The 20,616-nt window shown below is 38.4% G+C and overlaps 1 protein-coding gene across 2 annotated transcripts in view; it reads left to right on the plus strand.

Moving 5' to 3' along the window:
* Positions 1 to 20,616, plus strand: part of MYBPC2 (myosin binding protein C2) — a 119,815-nt gene that overhangs the window by 19,381 nt on the left and 79,818 nt on the right. For both annotated transcript variants that reach the window (XM_089652567.1, XM_089652568.1), the window contains exon 2: positions 19,379 to 19,447. In XM_089652567.1, coding sequence (XP_089508693.1) covers positions 19,379 to 19,447 — 69 coding nt within the window. The remainder of the gene's footprint in view (positions 1 to 19,378; positions 19,448 to 20,616) is intronic.

Genomic DNA, 20,616 nt, shown 5'->3' on the forward strand with positions numbered 1-20,616 from the left:
TCCATGCATTCTTACTGCTGTAACCATTTAAGTGGATTGATTACATATTATTAAAGACAGACAGATGAAAGGAAATTATATAGTTGAATATGGACTTCAGAAACAGAACTGAAGGTGTCATTTTAAATTTACGTTTAGTCAGTGTAGTGGCTGATTTACAGCTGAACTCCATTCTGCCTAAAGAAAGCACAGCCTACAGGCATTGGGCATTAATAGAGCAATGTGTAGAAATAAATGTTTTTAGGTGTGTTTTCCTCTTAGATTGTAAACTCTAACGAGCAGGGCCCTCTGTTTCCTCTTGTACCAAATTGTATTGTAACTGTAATGTCTACTTTCATTTTGTAAAGCACTGCGCAAACTGTTGGTGCTATATAAATCCTATATAATAATAATAATAATAAGTGTGTTAAGTGGCCTATTTGTCTTATCAAAGTTTGGGTAACAAGATACAGTGCCATAGGTGTAGATTACAAGCTGGCTCACAGATTGTGATTAAGCATGATCTCAGGCACATTTGGATCCCACTCTAAACCTACCTGAGCTACCCCACCAGGAAGCTGTCGCTGCACGAGGCCAATCAAAAGTAGCCAAGACATTTCACACTTTAACCACTTGCCGCCCAGCCACTGTACATATACAGCGGCAGGGCGGCACTTGCAGGCAAAACCACGTTTTAAAACGTGTGTTTTGTAAACAAATAGGGGCACCCGCGAGGCGCGCCACCGCCCTATCTGTCCCGCCGATCACCACCACAGATGTGAGTCGCTGGGTCACAGCCGCTCTTTAGCGGCTGTTTCCCGGTGATCGGCGGCAAACAGTGACAGACAGCACAGCTGCAGTAGCTGTGCTGTCTGTCACTTCCCTGTCAGCTCGAGGATGAGCTGATCAAGAAAGAACAGTTTCTCTTTCTCGATCAGCCTTGTCCCGTCCAGTACACACCCCCGGCCCCTAGTAAAACACTCCCCTCACTCCTATAACCCTTCCCTGCAAAATAAAGTTAACCCCTTCCTCCCCAGTGCCATTAGTACAGTGTCAGTGTTTTTTTTTTTACACTGATCACTGTATTAGTGTTTTTGAGGATGTCAGTGACCCCAAGTCAGTACCCCCCAATGTCAGAATGTCCGCCGCAGTCCCGCAGACCCGCCATAGGTCGCTGGTTGCTGCCATAAGTCCCTGATCGCCACCATAATTCGCTGATCGCCACCATTATTAGTATAAAAAAACCCTAAAAATCCCAGTATCCTTCCCGACATTGGTAAACGCTATAACTTTCACGTAAACCAATTAATTTACACGTATTGGGTTTTTTTTTAGCAAAGACATGTCGCAGAATGCATTTTGGCAGAAATTTATGACTAAATTTGATTTTTGCATTTTTTTTTACTGAACATGTTTTATAGCAAAAAGTCCAAAATATTGTTTTTTTTTCCTCAAAATTGTCATCCTTTTTTTTATAGCGCAAAAAATAAAAACCGCACAGGCGATCAAATACCACCGAAAGAAAGCTCAATTTGTGGGGAAAAAAAGGATGTAAATTTCATTTATGTACCGTATTGCATGACCGCGCAATTGTCCGTTAAACTAGTGTAGCGCTGTATAGCAGAAAAATGGCGTAAATTGCAGTATTTATACCATAGTTTGTAGACGCTATAACTTTCACATAAAGCAATCAATATACACTTATTGGGATTTTTTTTTACCAAAAACATGTAGCAGAATACATTTTGGCCTAAATTTATAACCAACTTTGAGTTTACTATATATTTTTTATAGCTGAAAGTAAAAAATATTGTTTTTCTTCAAAATTTTAGGCCTTTTTTTGTTTATAGCGTGAAAAATAAAAAGCGCACAGATGATCAAATTACACCGAAAGAAAGCTCTATTTGTGTGAAAAAAGGACGTAAATTTCGCTTGGGTGCAGCATTGCATGACCGCGCAATTATCAGTTGAATTAGTGTAGCGCCGAGTAGCAAAAAGAGGCCTGGTCATTAAGGGGGGTAAATCCTCTGGAGCTCAAGTGGTTAACAAGGAGTACATATATATGCAGCATCAGAGCGGGGAATGCCTCAAATGCTTAAGGCAGTGTGCAATGACAGTTATTATTATTAATATTATACAGGATTTATATAGCGCCAACAGCGCTTTGTTCAGCGCTTTACAATATAACGGGAGTCAATACAGCAACAATACAGTTCAATACAAGAGGATTAGGAGGGCCCTGCTCCTTGGAGCTTACAATCTAGGAGGGAGGGGCTAGTGCTACAAAAGGTGACAGTTTCCTAGCAAGATATCTCAGGTGGGTTCGGATCTGAACATGCTTGCTCATCCCTACTTGTGATATCAAAAAGCACTCCTGCACCCATTTCCAGAGGCAGCATCTTATCAGATGGACTGTGAAGAGGAGTTTTGCCCCATCACTATACTGTTGCTGCCATTTTTGAACTGAAGCTACCAGATAGATGTGCTCTATACAGTGGTGTATTTAGGTTTTGTGCTGCCCTAGGCAACACAAAAATTGTCTACCCCCACGGACACCGACCAGCACAACCTCCCCTTCCCCCTCCCGCGGAGAGAGCCTGACATTGACCAACAACACCCCTGCCCCCCACCCGGGAGAGCCTTCCACTACCCCTCCCCAACCCCAGCGATAGAGAGACACTCATTTTCACAGTTCTGAACATCCCCGGGAACAAGAGCCAGGCTCTACATACACCATCAAGCAGCCCACAGCCTCTCTCGGATCCCACCTGATTCCCATCGTGCACGTGTCCCTTCTTTTATCCCTTCTTCTGGGGGCAGGTGCTGCCCCCCTGAAAAATGCCACCCTAGGCAAGTGCCTTGTTTGCCTTGTGGTAAATATGCCCCTGGCTCTATGCTCTTGGCCAGGGTGGGAGATCCCACACCAGAGAAATTGGACCTCACCTAACCTTGTTTACATGCTGCCATCTTTCACATGTTTGTAAATTATTTTAATCCTTTATTATTAAACAACTTTTATTCTACTATTACACTATTAGCTTCTTTTGCGCTGCTTTTTTTGGCTTGCCTTTTACATGTAGTTGTACCAGAAGCCCCAGCATCTAGCTACCCAGGTGACTGTGCGCAATCATTTTCCTGTGGATAAAACTATAAATAGGAAAAGAATTTAACTGTGTGTACACTCTTTTGGGTTGCTTTATTAAAGGCAAATAGGCTGTTCACATCAAAGACAGTTGTATTTGTAAGAGAATTTTCCCCAGATCTTAGTAAACAAGAAGCTCTCTTGATTTCCATCATCCAATCGTGTGCAAGCAAAAATACTATCTTTTTTTTTCCTTCATTCACCAAGCAAATTCCCCTGCAAAGTGAACAACCCATTTGCCTTTCGTATATCAGCCACTATATGTAATGATTTGCAAGCTTGGTTGTTGGTTCATGGGCTAGCTGTGTGGATCTGCACACTTACCTCCACTAACTAGACATTCCACTGTATTGCAGCATGTTTGTGCACCAAGCTCTACACCTGCCCCTAATCAGCATTTAAAGTGATATAAAATCATTGTTTTATTTATTTTTTTATGTTAAAAAAGAAGCCTAGAGCAACCTAAAATAGTGTTCCTTTTCCCTGAAATTTGTCATTTCCATGTCTTCTAGCTGCTCCCCTGACTGACTCCCTATTTGTGGGCTTCTTCTTAGCTGGCTGGGTCTTAAGGAGACCCCCATGCATGTTTGCCACCAGCCAGAACCTGAGCTGGACTGTGAGCATCCATAGACACATGCAGCATGTGGCAAGCCAAGTACCTACTTCCTCCTCCTCCCAAGCCTGTCACTCCCTCTACCCTCAGAAAGGCAAGTAAGGGGAAGCAGTGCCATGGGACCTGGAGCCAGTGGCAATGAAGAGAGGAATACGTCTTTGCTTTTTGAGAGGCTTGTATAAAGTATGCAGATGGCATTATTTATCATACTTATGTGGATACATTTAGGTAAAGAACACCATGCTTTAATAGCTACTTTAAAAGTGAGGGCAGTTCAGCCCTTGCTTTATGGTTACTATGTGCTTTATATTACTGTCTGGTATTGACTTAACTATGTTTTCTACCTCTGCCTGCCACCTTCTCTGTACCCATAATACCTCTACACCCCACATAAAATCATTTTATAAATTGCGTTTTAAGCTGGCCATAGCTGGATAAAAATTCAGTGGGTTCATTTAGTTAGATCAACTTCTGTTTTATGAGAATGTTGCTGTTGCTGATCAGCTGCAGCCACTGATCAATGGTGTTCCTGCTTTCAGAATACAATGTCCCAGTGGGAAGAAGTCCTCTATCCCCCTCACTTGTGTGGATGGAGAAGTACATTTTGTTTTGTTTTTTTTTCAGTCAGCTCACTGATCTTCGCCATTGTACACTAGAGTTCTACATTAGCAGAAGGTGACATTGCACACTTTCCAAGTTACACCCATTTTCCAGACAAGGCACGTGTCCCTTTGTTCAACATAGGTAGAAAGAAAACCAAACAATAACTCCTGAGAATGCCCACACGTGCTTTATAGCTGTAGAGATAACATTGCCTCAGAAAAAATGGGGCAGCATTATCTCTAAGCCCTGGTTCACATCTGTGCAGTAGTGCGGGCGGCGATTTGCGTGGGCATGAGAGCCCATCCATTTGAATGTACTCCCATGCCCCGGGACACACAGGGAAGAGGTCCCTGCACTACTTTGGAAAGCGCAGCCCACATGGGAACCTAGTATCATTAGGAATAATGGCACCCACCTGCGGGTCCCGCATTCCTCTGTGTGGGTGGTGTGGCTGCAGGTATTTGTGCGGGTACTGCAGTGGCACCACCCACACAGATGCTCTTTGCCTTACCTTGTCTTACCTGACAACATTACATGGCTAACTCTCATGGACCTATCACTATGCTAAACAATCTCCGCAGTCTCACCAATCTTTCACACATGTGATAAGAGTGAAAGTCCACATGACTTACTCCTGCTAGTGGAATAATCTCAAATGTGTCATACAAATTTGTGAAATTGCCACATGGTGGTTCCTCTTGCAGTGAGCTTGTTTTTTGCTATCCTGCTAACTTGTATATGAGACTCAAAATAAATGATCTCCAACAGTTTTGTTTTTAGCAAAGTTCTGGAGCCACAGAAAAGTTCCACAGGGTAAAATCAATTGTATTGTTCAGTACAAGCACAGACACTCCATCAAGGATCCTCCATCCAGGTTCTATGGTTAAGCCCCCTCATGATGATGTTGAGACAACTAAGAGAACTGTCATATAGTGCTGGAAGATGGTCTCCTAGGTTGGAAGGCACTCATCATGCTACTAGGGAAGAGCTGATGGTCACCAAGAGTAAGCCCAGTACTAATGAGATTGATGGATTAAATCAGACAGGACATCTTGATGGAGATGGAGATGGAGATCAAAAGCTGTAAAGACATCATCACCATAAGAACATGGGATGTATGAAGTATGAACCAAGGACAATCAAAAGTTGTTAACCATTTGACCCCCGGCCAATAGCCGTATGGCGTCTGGAAAAATGCACTAGCTTTCCAGGAGGCCGCCATATGTCGTACTCCCGCACATGTGCAGTTCGTGAGCTTGCAGAGCCTCGCAGCGGCGCGATCTGTCACCGGCCATGAACCTCGGACACGGCCGATGACAGATCTGAGTGTCGGCCCCGTTGCTGGTACCATGTGACCTGCTGTGACCAATCACATCAGGTCGCGTGACAGTTGTATACAATGGATGGCTTCATTCATGCCATTCATTGTATACTAGTGTCTAGCTGTGAATGGTCACATGCACATGTCATGTGATTAGCTGTGGCCAAATCACAGCTAAGCACAATAAAATAAAAAAAAACCCTGAATGCATCAATGGCATTCAGGTAAATGGTAACATTGTACTACTTTGGATATAGTGAAATATGAAAAACAAATCTTAGAAAAAAATATAATAAAAAATTTAAAATAATAAAAAATTAAAAAGAAAAATTAAAAAAAATATATATATTTTTTTTCACACTGTCACCAGTCAGTGTCCCTGATCACCGCCATGCCAGTTATATGATGACGCTGTACTGCACTGGTGACAGTATGTAAAAAAAAAGTGAAAATAATTTATTTTATTTTTTCATTTTCCGAAAAATTATGACAAAAAAAATACAACTTCAAAAAACTCACCATGCCTCTTATGAAGTACGTCGGACTGTCTACTTTGCAAAAAGGGGATTTGGGGGATATCTGTACTGTTCTGACATTCTTGGACCTCAAGAAATTAGATTGGCTGTCAGTACTTCAGGATTGATCAATATTCAGATCTATACCATAGTTTGTGAACTCTATAACTTTCCTACAAACTAAAAAATACATCCTAATTTGGGTTATGTTCACCAAAGACATGTAGTAGAATACATCTTGGCCTAAATTTATGAAGAACAATTATTTATTTGCAAACTTTTATAACAGAAACAAAGAAAAACGTGTTTTTTTTTTCAAACTTTTCAGTCTTTTTTTGTTAATTTAGCAAGGGATAAAAACCCCAGCGGTGATTAAATACCACCAAAAAAAAAATCTCGTTGTGTGAAGAAAATGATAACATTTTAGTTTGGGTACAATGTTGTATGACCGCGCAATTGTCATTCAAAGTGTGAGAGCGCTGAAACATGAAAATTGGCCTGGGCAGGAAGGTGGTAAAATGCCCGGTATTGAATTGGTTAAAGATCAAATGGATAAAGCCAACATCGATTTATTAGGAATCATGGAACTCAAATGGACAGAACAGGGACACTTTAAAATGAATATTGGATTTGCTTTTCTGGTCACGATACTTGCAGGAAAAATGATATGGCATTCATCCTCAATATTTAAGCATTCGAAGAAGGTACTAAAGTAAAATAAAATCTACAAGGAAACCACTGTGTGCTACCACTATCTTAATCTTAGGCTTTCTTCCAAAAAAATCTAATATACAAATGAGAACCTAAAACAAATAAACAGAGCTGCTGCAAATACAAATGTGTTCCCACACCACAAATGATAATTAGCAAAGTACTGTGTTGCACTGCACAAACACAAATCTTCATATGCAAACAAAATATAAATGTGAACATAAGTGCTGCACTCAAAACTGACTAAATATTTAAATACAAATTAACGTGAATAAACAAACATTAAGGTAAATACAATATCAGATATACCGAATAAAGATTTTCTTTACTCTAGCCAAAATTGAAGTGCTCTACCTTCAATCTATTTTAAATATTCCACAAGCATCTATGATACCAGTGCACAATATAAGTAGCATGCATCAAAAAGATACAAATCAAAATGTGTTTACAATATTGTGCTCCACCCAAAGCTGAATATTCGCGCAGAATTCATGAGATAAAAATACAAGTTCTTTATAAAAGACCTTATGACGGTGAAATATTTCCATGCTCCGCCCTAAAATAATTGTGCTCCTCCACTGACATAAATGCTCACTCACCTGGGTACTGGACCTCTATATATGAACCAGCTTCAATAAATAAACCTTATTGCTGCACACAAATAACTAATGCCAGTAAATAGAGTTTGTAACCATGGGAACTTAACCCAAATAAGCAGAATACATTGCCACCATGTTATTAAAGTAAATAAAGTTGGTAACCATGGGAACCAAACCAAAAATAACAAAACAACATGCTGCCATAATACCAAGTAAGATGGCTATTTGCAAAGGCCAATAAACCACAGATGGTAAAAATTAGTAAACACAAACAAAATATGATTAATAAACAGCAGTATATAAGTAAATTAAACAAAATACTAAAAAAATTAATATATACATGCACAATTAATAAACGGTGTTGTAATCTAATACCACTAGACATAGACATATATCGATATGATAACCTTGGATAACCATGGAAACCTGCTAACAGCTACAAATAAAGCATGACAATAATAATAATTACTAATAAATTTATGTTAAATTACATGCAACGTGAGATCATAAAAAATATATTATTAGATAAAATAAGATATTATATTTATTTATGAACAACTTCCAAATGCAATAGATCTAGCAGAGAATCAATATTTACTGATTAGCATGGGAGACTTCAATGCAAAAGTAGGATGCCCAACTGAAGAGATGCAGTGGTTGGAAAGCAAAGTCTAGGAGAAAGACATGAAGCAAGTAATAACTTTGTACAGTTTAGTAAAACTAATCAACTGTCCATCATGAACACACAATTTCACACAAGCATCGACTATACACATGGACCTCTCCAAATGGCAGGCATCATAATCAAATTGACTACATCTGCAAAAGCTAGAGATGGAAATCTGCAGTTTTGACAGCAAGGACTAAACCTGGAGCTGATTACAGAAGCAACCATGAGCTTTTGACATGCAAGGTCAAGGTAAAGCTTCGCAAGAGCATTAGAGGCCCTCCAATATATGACATTGAAAATATTCTACAAGATCCCTGGATTAAATTAAAGAACAGAGTTGCCGTTCTTTATACAGGAGATAAAAAGCCCAAAGACTTATGGAATGACATCAAACCTATAATTAATGAAGCAACTGAAAAAACATTACAGATGAGGGAAAAAGCCAAGAAGTCACCTTGGATTTCGGAAGAAACTAGGAAAGTGGCAGAACAAAAAAAGACAAGCCACAATTTCTGGTGATAGAGTGAAAGTATCACAAATGAATATTTTGACACCAAGTTCGGAAAGATAAAGAAGGATATGCCAAGGATATTTTTAAGAACATTGAAGATGAGCATGTAAAAGAAAAAAACAGTTTAGCTTTTCAGGACATTAAGAATTTTAGTTAAAACCTAGATTCCTAACCTACTGATACTGATTGATCCAGAGAACATCAAAAGGAGATTATACTGAAAATTTTAATAAAAAAAGCAGCGTAGATAACATCGAAGAGCTGAACCAGAAAGTGATGCTGAAGATGAGCCAGATATCCCTAATGAAAAAGTCTTAGCAGCATTTGATGATTTATCGGACAATAAGTCATTATGTATTGATGGTATCCCAACTGAGTTAATCAGAGGCTTTGAAGGTGTTAACATGGTCCTTACTCAGATGTGCCAACAGATCTGGAAGGAAAAAACATGGCCATGTGACTGGAGAAGATCACTGTTAATTCCTATACTGAAGAGAGGCGAAGCCAAAGTTTGTAACAACTACAAAAGTATTTCATTAATATCACATGCAAGCAAAGTATTGGTGAAAATAACGTGAGAACTACCTGAAGCTCAGGCTGGGTTCAGAGAAGGCCAAGGAACAAGAGACACTATTGCCAATGTTAGATGGATATTAGAGAAGTACAAAGAGTACCAAAATACCACATACTTTTGATTCATTGACTACAGCAAAGCGTTTGATTGTGCGGAGTATGATAAATTGTGGAGGACTTTGTTGAAAATGGGAATACCTAAACACATAACTCATTTGCTAAAGAGTCTCTGCAAAAAATCAAGAAACTGCAGTGAGAACTGAATATGTCAACACTGACTGGTTTCCAATACTAGAGGCCTCAGACAGGGATGCATCTTGTCACCTTACCTCTTCAATATACAGTATATAAGGAGGCCATCTTCAGAAATGCAAATTTGGAGGAAGAGTCTGTTGGTATCAAAGTTGGTGGCTGAAACATAAACAACCTGAGCTATGCAGACAACACAACACTCATTACCAGCAGCAAAGAGGATATGCTGTATTTACTGAGAAAAGTCAAAGCTGAAAGTTGAAACATGGGATTAAAATTGAATATAAACAAGATTAAGATCATGAACACAGAAAATGATGACAATTTTGAGCTTGATGGTGATAGAATAGATGTTGTAAAACATTTAAATCTCCTGGGCTCTTTCACAAACAAGGAAGTAACTAGTTGTGACAACATACTCCGCAGAATAGCACTTGTAGCTACACAATGAAGAGTCTTGACAAAGTATTCAAACGTAAAGAAATTATTCTTAAAACAAAGATCAGATTTGTCCATGCACTTATTTTCTCAGTTGTCAATTATGGCATTATGGCTGTACACAACTAAAACTGGACATAAAGAAGATCAACTCAATTGAGCTTTGGTGCTGAAGGATGATTTTATGTGTGCCGTGGACAGCCCATGGGACTAATAGATCAATTTTAAAAGAGATCAAACTGGCAATGTCACTAGCAGCCAAAATGATGAAGTTAGGACTGACCTATCACTGTGTTACACTGTATTAGAAGAGAGAGACCACTGGAGAAGAAAATAATGTTTGGGAAGATCAACGGCACCAGGCGAAGAGGGAGACAAGCTACTAGATGGTTGGCAAATTGACTACAGTTGTGGGGATGACACTGGAAGATCTCACCAGACTAGCACAAAACTAACTTCTTTTTAGATATTTCATTCATCAAGTCACTGGGATTCAGATTCAAGTTGACAACACTAAATAAAACAGACTGGAATGGTCCATGGCTGAGGACCATGAAGTAGCTTAAGTACAGAGAGGCATACTGAAACAATCCACGGTTCCATGAAGTAGCTTGAGAACAAGTAAAGAGGCTCTACTCACAGGATCTCTGGTGAAGTAGTTTAGTATTCAGTCCAAAGGGCTCCCTCCTTCACAGCTCACAAATCCATACCCTCAGTTTGGGTAAAAAGACACTCTCCTAAGGGCCCAGGGCAATTTAACAGCATCCTAGCTACTATTTTTGCATGCCTCCCCAGGGATTGGGGGATTGGAACGGCTTTGCTCAGTATTCAAGCTGGTCATTTGAACTCTCCCGCCCTAACTTCAAGAAATGTATTCTAGAGACAGGGGGAAGCAATTGAACTCTCAGCATGTGATACCCTGAACAGACCAAACTAAACAACCACTGCTCCTCTGAATACAGGGCAAGCCAAAAACTAAATTTACCTAACAACCTAACTGGGAGGGAGCGCCATATATATGAGCAATCTTTGTTACGTCACAATATTCAATCTCTTTTTCTTCTTGTGTATCTTAAGGAATATCAGCAGCCATATTGCACCTGAATACCCTAATTCTCTGATTGTCCTGTGCCTTGTTCACATTTAGTAGTGTAGAAGGACCAATAAAATTTGTTAACAAATTGGTTAGTTGGTTGGAAAGTATGGACAATCTTTTTTATTTTCTAGTCATACAATGATATTACATTATTAGTGTCATTATTTAATAGTTTTTGAATAAAAAACAAATATTAACTGTTTAAAGGTTGAACTCAAATCAATGGAATGCTAGACTAGAATATACAGTCAGGTCCATAAATATTGGGACATCGACACAATTCTAACATTTTTGGCTCTATACACCACCACAATGGATTTGAAATGAAACGAACAAGATGTGCTTTAACTGCAGACTGTCAGCTTTAATTTGAGGATATTTACATCCAAATCAGGTGAACAGTGTAGGAATTACAACAGTTTGCATATGTGCCTCCCACTTGTTAAGGGACCAAAAGTAATGGGACAATTGGCTTCTTAGCTGTTCCATGGCCAGGTGTGTGTTATTCCCTCATTATCCCAATTACAATGAGCAGATAAAAGGTCCAGAGTTAATTTCAAGTGTGCTATTTGCATTTGGAATCTGTTGCTGTCAACTCTCAAGATGAGATCCAAAGAGCTGTCACTATCAGTGAAGCAAGCCATCATTAGGCTGAAAAAACAAAACAAACCCATCAGAGAGATAGCAAAAACATTAGGCGTGGCCAAAACAACTGTTTGGAACATTCTTAAAAAAAAGGAACACACCGGTGAGCTCAGCAACACCAAAAGACCCGGGAGACCACAGAAAACAACTGTGGTGGATGACCAAAGAATTCTTTGCATGGTGAAGAAAACACCCTTCACAACAGTTGGCCAGATCAAGAACACTCTCCAGGAGGTAGGTGTATGTGTGTCAAAGTCAACAATCAAGAGAAGACTTCACCAGAGTGAATACAGAGGGTTCACCACAAGATGTAAACCATTGGTGAGCCTCAAAAACAGGAAGGCGAGATTAGAGTTTGCCAAATGACATCTAAAAAAGCCTTCACAGTTCTGGAACAACATCCTATGGACAGATGAGACCAAGATCAACTTGTACCAGAGTGATGGGAAGAGAAGAGTATGGAGAAGAAAAGGAGCTGCTCATGATCCTAAGCATACCACTTCATCAATGAAGCATGGTGGTGGTAGTGTCATGGCGTGGGCATGTATGGCTGCCAATGGAACTGGGTCTCTTGTATTTATTGATGATGTGACTGCTGACAAAAGCAGCAGGATGAATTCTGAAGTGTTTCGGGCAATATTATCTGCTCATATTCAGCCAAATGCTTCAGAACTCATTCGACGCCGCTTCACAGTGCAGATGGACAATGACCCAAAGCATACTGCAAAAGCAACCAAAGAGTTTTTTAAGGGAAAGAAGTGGAATGTTATGCAATGGCCAAGTCATTCACCTGACCTGAATCTGCTTGAGCATGCATTTCACTTGCTAAAGACAAAACTTAAGGGAAAATGCCCCAAGAACAAGCAGGAACTGAAGACAGTTGCAGTAGAGGCCTGGCAAAGCATCACCAGGGATGAAACCCAGCGTCTGGTGATGTCATGCATTCCAGACTTCAGGCTGTAATTGACTGCAAAGGATTTGCAACCAAGTATTAAAAAGTGAAAGTTTGATTTATGATTATTATTCTGTCCCATTACTTTTGGTCCCTTAACAAGTGGGAGGCACATATGCAAACTGTTGTAATTCCTACACCGTTCACCTGATTTGGATGTAAATACCCTCAAATTAAAGCTGACAGTCTGCAGTTAAAGCACATCTTGTTCGTTTCATTTCAAATCCATTGTGGTGGTGTATAGAGCCAAAAATGTTAGAATTATGTCAATGTCCCAATATTTATGGACCTGACTGTATAACTGCATGTATGGATGGGTTTATATTTCATACTGCACTAGGCCAACTGTCTTGTTCCACCCTAGAAGATTGAAGATTAGCTAGCCTGACTATTAAAATTAGACATCTTGACACATGCTAATGCATGGGTGGAGATGCTGTGACCGTTTCCCACATTGCATCAGCCAACCTAGCCCAACCATTGGAAAGGCTAACTGACACCCAACTCTACTAGCAGTTCAGTTTTAATATACATAGAAATGTTGGTCTCATTCAGTAACATGATGTGAGTGGCTGTGTGCCAGCCCCTTGAATCCTTGAAGACCTCAGCCACAAATTAGGACATCATCATGGGAAGAAAGGGAGGCAGTCATGTTTCTAATTAAAGTCAGTAGGATGGGAAATCTACAACTGTGTGTTTATGTGGACAGTCCTGTTCTTTTTATTTTCCCTGCATAATTCCCACTCAATACATTTGGAATACAGCATGTAAAGCCTAGTGCATATAGCTGATTGAAGAAGGTCCCACAGTATCAAACAAAGCTTAGTTTATTTTGATTGAAAATGTTCCTAATATTCACTGAGTCCTGAGGGCAGCATTTCTGTGCTCACAGAACTTGCTATATAGTTATATGCAAGCACATAGAGCAAGTGCTATCCATTTGCACCAAGCTGTATTTGGAAGTGTCCACATACACATCAGTCATGTTTTGAGGGCTCAGTAGATCCTATAAACAGCTTCAGCTCAGCTGCACTAGACCTATGGTAAAAGGAGTTTGACGGTACTAGTCCTTTAGAGTTCATGGAAACTTATCTCTACTAATTCTAATATGACAAGCAAATCTGCAGTATATATTGGACATTAAACTAGCAGGAATAGCACATTCATGGTAATGAAATCTTCATATATATTTCATATATATAAAGTTCCAGTTAACATCCCACAGCGGAAATTCCAGGATCAGCATGTATTAAATCCATCCCAGTTTATTTTTGAAGTCATGAGCTAAGATATCAAGTTTATTGTGTTTGGCAAGCATTATATAATACTAGTTGTCAGCAGCTGATTAAAGCAAACGAGCATTTATGGGGAAAGTTTTTTGAACAAAATTTGACTAACCTTATGCAAAAGTAAATACTATTCTTAGTACCTACCATTTCAATGTCGTAATCACTCACACTTATGAATTAGCTGTTCACGAAATGCAATACATGGTATATGTATTTGCAGTGCCATTTATTTTAAATGGAATCACACTGCACATCTCCAATGCACCACAATAAATGTGCATTTCAGTAGATTTCAGAGAAAATCTAATCTTACATGGATGTCACCAGACCAGAATACCACTGGGAAATGTATCTTCATCTTCTGTTCCAGTGAGAGATATAAAATTTTGGGCTTCACAATGTATAACTGGGCAAATAGGGAGGGTGAACCTACCCATCAGGGACGCAGACAGCACTGACAGGGGTCCTAACCTCTTTTCAAGCAAAAACTTAAAAAAATTGGACTAGAAAAGTTTAACTTAACAGTACCAAGATGTATTAAAAATAAATGATGCAATATATAAAACAGGCTATTAACTTTTGCCCTAGTTCATCTCAAACCATAGAGATGTCAGAGAGAGAAAGCTCAACTGGGCAAATTCTTCTACTTTGCAGAAGCTTGATTTAAGCATTCACACTCCCTACGTTGGCATCCTCATATTTCACTACAGCGGAGCTGTTGCACAGACATTCAATATTCACAAAACTATAATGTTCTGTAAATCAACATTGTGAAAAGCATAGGTTTAGTGTGGATTAACCAGTATAAGTGGTTGAAAAGTTTTCTTTCCCTCTAAACATGACACCTTTCCCCCTCTTTAATCTGTAGTGAGTAAAAAAATGATAAACATGTGAAACATTCATTGAAGTTCAGCTATGGACTTTGTGGCAGCATGAACAGGCAGGCACTGCAACAGCTGCTTGTTCGTGTTGGGTATCTCAGAAAGAAGAAAGAGGAACAGAGAAGAGGACGTGCAAGGAAATCTGTCTACTTCATTGTATGTAAAGCGTATGGAACTAGACCGCATACCTAAAAGCATGCCTTGACTTATTTGGAACCTGTAATAAAGGGGTGTGAGGTAAAGAGCGGATGGTAAAGAGCAGTTATTGAAAGCAAGCGTTATTAATACATCTCTTTTTCTGATGGTTCAGCAATATGTAAGATTAAAGATGCTATTTTAGGAGACTTGCATCAGCGGAACATTTTAACCAGACTAGTCTGCATCTCTTTATTAATATTTAAGAAATGCAATAATAAAATGTATATATTAATATTTTTGGAAGTTAGCATACAATTCTACAATAATCAAATTAAAACTAAAGTTGAATATTATTTAAACTTCTTATAAATAACTTAGAAGTACGTGATTCCATATTTTCTGCAGTGCTTCAGGATCGGAGTTTAAATAAACAGTTTTTTTTTTCCAGTTTGTTGAAAAAATACTAACTATATACAGATAAATACAGATGATGTACAATTTTAAAAATGTAAAGCCAACACTTTATTTTTTTGGGTAGAATAGGAAAAGGTTAAAACCCTGTCAGTTTTTTTTTTTAAGTCAGTGTTTTGTTTTGTTTTGTTTTTTGCAGAAATTACTTATTTTTTATGCTGTACATGTAATAAAGCTAATTGTGGCCAGCTTAAAATATGAATTGCTCTGTAGATTTTTGCTGGACCTTGTAAAAATAACATGAAATTACAAAATGGCATTGGTATCAATAAAAGACTGCAAGTCGTAAAAATCTTTAAATAATGAGTTTTGTCTTAATATGCAAAACATAAGATTAGTAGAGTGTCATATCAAGGCATTCATGCACTATACTTCACACACAAGAGATGTAACCAACTTAGACTGCACCAGACTGAAAACTTAGAGCAGCCTTTCTCAGCCAGGGTGCACAGGCACCCTGGGGTGCCTTCAGGCTTCTTCAGGGGTGCCTTGGCAAAATGCCCAAAAATGGTATACAAGCCAGCAGATGGATCAATCCTGCCTTTTGATACACAAAGCCACAGGTTTTCATTGTGCACTTTTATGACCTTCTAGCTGCTTGCATCCTAACTACTAATGACATCATCAGTTAATAAGGAGGGCGTCGGGTGCATGCATGTCATCCTTGTTTGGCCCTCCTTGCCCCTCTACATCAGCACTGGGGTCACATTAGCAGAGTGATGGAGAGAAAATGAGAGTGACACACTGGAATAATAGTCTGTAAATGTGCAAAGGTGTATTTGCTTTGGAAGAATAAATCACCTGTAACGTTGGATGTACTGGATGTGTGTAGAATCGTTTTTTTACATTTTAGATTGGGGTGCCTTGAGATTGTGCAGAGTTTTAAAGGGTGCCTTGAGATTATCCATAATTTTAAAGGGTGCCTTGACTGAAAAAAGGTTGAGAAACACTGACTTAGAGTTACAAACTTTTGCATGATGAGGGAAAGACTGTGATATTTGGCTGCATCACAAGGAAAATTTTACTTGACAGTGCCCATACCAGTACCCTTTTTTCAGATATTGGCTGATTACAGTATTTCACTTACTTTTGAATCATTACCAATAGCAATTAACCAGCATGAGTAATGATGTGACCTTGCTTGTTCAGCACAGGAAAGAAAAAAAAGAATGCTATAATGAAAAAGTACAAAAACTTTCTTAAACTTTTCCATGACCAGTAGCTCATTTGGCCTCCTGGCTGCCAGAGGTTTGATACGCTTCAGTTTGCTTTCAATCGGTGGGTGCTGAGCCTGCTTATTTGACAGCTTTGTTTAGAATTTTCTCTCCTTCTCTGCCAGTGATCTGAAGAATTTCTGTGAAGTTTAAAGACTCAGTCACCTGTCTCCCACGTATTAAAAAAGGACTCACAGATTTGAAGAGCGTAATACAGTTTGAATCTTTATATAGACTTTGACTCAGGGGTCTACCATTAGAGGATGCAGCTTAATATCAGTGGTGACACAACAAAGACATTGCTAAATGCTAGTGATGTTACAATAGCTTGCTGGTAAATATCAGGGATACTTTAGTATGATGTTGCTAAATGCTTACCATAAGTGTCTCTGCTTAAAAAAGCAAAAACCTGAAAACAAAACTGCCACCTCTGAAACAAGTACATCAGACTGAAGCTGTCTTTTCCTGGACACAAAGGGGTCTATGTATAACATCTATGAATGTGACTTATACCATATATTCTCTGGCAGATAATCTTCCAGGTCTGCATGTTTTTCATAACAATTATTGCTTCTCCACCAGTGAATGTTTGGTGAAACTCACATCCATTGCTTTATAAATTGACCCAAAAGTGTTGGTTTAGCATGGTTGCATCAAGAGTGACATTATTGTACAGTTCATTGTTACACTGATCTGGATGCTTACAGCAGAAACATATTGGGGGGAATTCAATAAAGCTGCTGTGCCACTTTTCTGATGCTTATTTATTTATTTCAGGTACTTATATAGTTATTTTACACAGCGCTTTACATATAAATTGTACATTCACATCAGTCCTTAACTCTCAAGGGGCGTACAATCTAAGGTCCCTAACTTACATTCATACATACAGATACTAGGGCCAATTTAGACAAGAGCCAATTCACCTACCATTATGTCTTTTGGAGTGTGGGAGGAAACCAGAGTACCCGGAGGAAATCCACACAGGCACAGAGAGAACATGCAAACTCCAGGCAGGTGGTGCCGTGGTTGGGATTTGAACCAACAATCCTAATACTGCCAGGCGGAAGTGCTAACCATTTAGCCACTGTGCTGCCCACATATAAAGATATGATGTTAATTCCTCTTGTTGCTGTCTTACCCCAAATTCATGAAGCATTTGCGAAATGTTTGGTTTTGACTGCGACTTGTTCACCAATTTCAGGTAGTTCTAAAATGTACAACTTTTACATTGTATCACATTGAATGCAACGAATTCAAAAGTGGAGCTAATTAAGACAAACCATTTTGCATAGAGAAACACTGTCTCAGATAGATTTTGCAAACGTTTCTCAAGTGCATTCTAAATGTCGGGCAGCATGAGCCAAATTCAACTACAGGTTCTAGACAGGTACATGAATTTGGCACAGTCTTTACCACTTTTTGAACACATGAGAGACACTTTCGCACAATCTGTCTGTGCTACTCTTTATGAATTCCAGGAAATATTTTTTCCAATTAGTGAAATGCTGCTTATGCAATCTTTCATTGGTGACACTTGTAGTTCAGAAGATCAATTTGTATTAATATCTCAAAATAAGAACCAGTCATTTTTAAAATGAAACGCTAAAATAAAAATACAAACTTAAAAACACAACTCAACATAGCTACGACTATTTGCAGGTATGCATGTAAAACAATCCATATCGGCACATAAAATAAAAAAATTCACAAATTTTGAATAACTTTTTACAATATTTTGAAAAAACGTTCTGAATACTGCTACTTGTGAATCTTTGGTTTGTAAGTTATTATAACATTTTGTCATTTGTTTTATTAAACTCAAAAACTATAGGAGAAAGCTCAGAAATTTCTGAAAGTGTTTGTTGCTGAACCACTGATTTTAGTTCTTCTAAGTCACTGGTCTAAAACAAGTGTGCAGATCAGTAAGCGTAGAGAAAAGTCAAAAGTTCTTATCTGCATGCTTGTTCTATGTCAGTGACTAAGTACTAAACAGAGGGTCAACATGACAGCTGGACAGCTAGCATTTTCAGGAGAGGTCATCAGTGAAATTCTTTTTGTATGAAAGGTTCTCCTTCACATCCTTTTCCAAGGGTCTGCACTTTTAACTGTCCTAGAGTAATTCCACTTTTGCCTGGAAAAAAGAAATCCCCTCTGGGTGATAAAATGTACATTGCAGAAATGTTAACACATTTTGTTGCAGATTCCTGACAGTTTCTGCTCTGAAGAAATAGCCTTTGTTTCATCATATGCTTTGCAGACTGATTCTGAATGGGAGGTCCTGGTTTCATTATAATAACCTGGTGCACTTTTAGTGTTCTGATGAGAAACTCTTCAGGGACTGTATCCCTTCAGAAGCATTAAACCCTTCTGGAGAGGTAATATCTCTCCAAAGCTGAAATTCCTATTGCAAGAGATGCCTAAAACGTGACTTGTTACTTAGTGCAGACCTCTAGTAAAATCACTGAGCCAGGCACACAATCAGAAATGACAATTTTGGGTGTGTTCTGTTCAACAACGCTATATAGAAAGCCTCCAGGTTGCCATATTGCATTGAATTCTAGAGAAAATTACAGCTCTATAAATTGAAAAGGAAATTTAATTTTTGTTAATAGACAATTACAATGTATTATTTTTTTTCCACAAAAGTGCAGTTATTTTGTAATGATATTCAGTGATTTCCAGCTCCACATAACTTTAAATCTGCTGTGAACAAATCTACCTTTTGCTTTCTTACTTGTTCGCTGACTGTTTTTTTTTTTCAGGTATTAAAAAGGCTCCTGCTCCTGGGAAACCAGCTGCAAAACAGCCGGCCCCAAAAGAGGAGCCGAAAGGTAAGCATCCTTGGAACAATAACTTTGTATTTTTGCAAAGCTGTAAGAGATGATCATGAACTTCCAAATTAGAAACACACTGAAAAGTGATAAAGAGGCGATAATAAAACTGAATATAGATTTGATTTTTACATGTTAACCTGTCTAATAAAACCAATATTGAAATGTCTATATACAATATGTCTAATATGTCTATAATACAAAATGTCTAATAAAACCAATATTGAAATGTAACTGTTAATCTGGTTGTGATGATTTATTTGTTATTAATGGTAACCTGTGCAACACGGTACTATGTAACACTATGTATTATGTTGTTTTCGTTGCAGTTTATATTTGTATTGTATATGTCTAATTTTTGGAAATGAAAACAGCTGTTCTCCTGTGAGTCTGTTCTGTTGATATGGTATGTTGAAGATTAGTATGTGGTCAATCATATGTACAGTTGGTGAAATGTTCAGTGTTCAATTTGTTTTGGAATATCAGCTTGATGTCTAGCTGAGATTGTGCTATTTTGTAGCTAAAATAAATGTAGAGAAATGTAAAGTAACATATTTCATAGAACAGTAATTTACTCATAGCAAGCTGGTTCAAATTCCTATGATGCAGCCAACATGATAAAGGGTTCTTCAATTCTGTAGTAAACATGGACCTCTGGTTCGGACCCTTCTGTTTAAAACAACATATTCAACATACAGCATTAATATTTTACTGTGAAGATAGAAAAAGCAAACTCTACTCAGTAGAACCTCTAAGCAAGGTAAAATTATACAGAAAGACTGCATGCTGGCAATCTAGTAAGAGCATGCCACCAAAGAAACATTCCAGGCTTTAAAATATTTCAGTAAACTGTCTAGCTTACTTCTAAGTAGAAATGCTAACTGTCGATCATGAAACGCCAATGCCAAAGATGGGGTTTCAGTTAGACTTGGGTTATAGCGGCAGGACATTCTATAAGTTTGCTGATTTGTTTTTCCAGGAATATTTTTAATTGAGTAGTTACCCTTTTATTGGAGCTGTGCATTTTGATGGACTGGGGTAGCCTGTTCCAGAGAATACCTTGGGAGCAAAACCCAGTGGTTACTCAAACAGTATTTAGTAAAGATATAGTTTTAAGATTTATAGAAAGTTGTACAAACGTTTTGATATTATGAAAGGTATGTTACATT

The sequence above is a fragment of the Staurois parvus genome, unplaced genomic scaffold (assembly GCF_062004578.1).
Source record: "Staurois parvus isolate SC_StPar_1 unplaced genomic scaffold, SC_StPar_1.0 ptg000686l, whole genome shotgun sequence".
NCBI classification, from domain to species: domain Eukaryota; kingdom Metazoa; phylum Chordata; class Amphibia; order Anura; family Ranidae; genus Staurois; species Staurois parvus.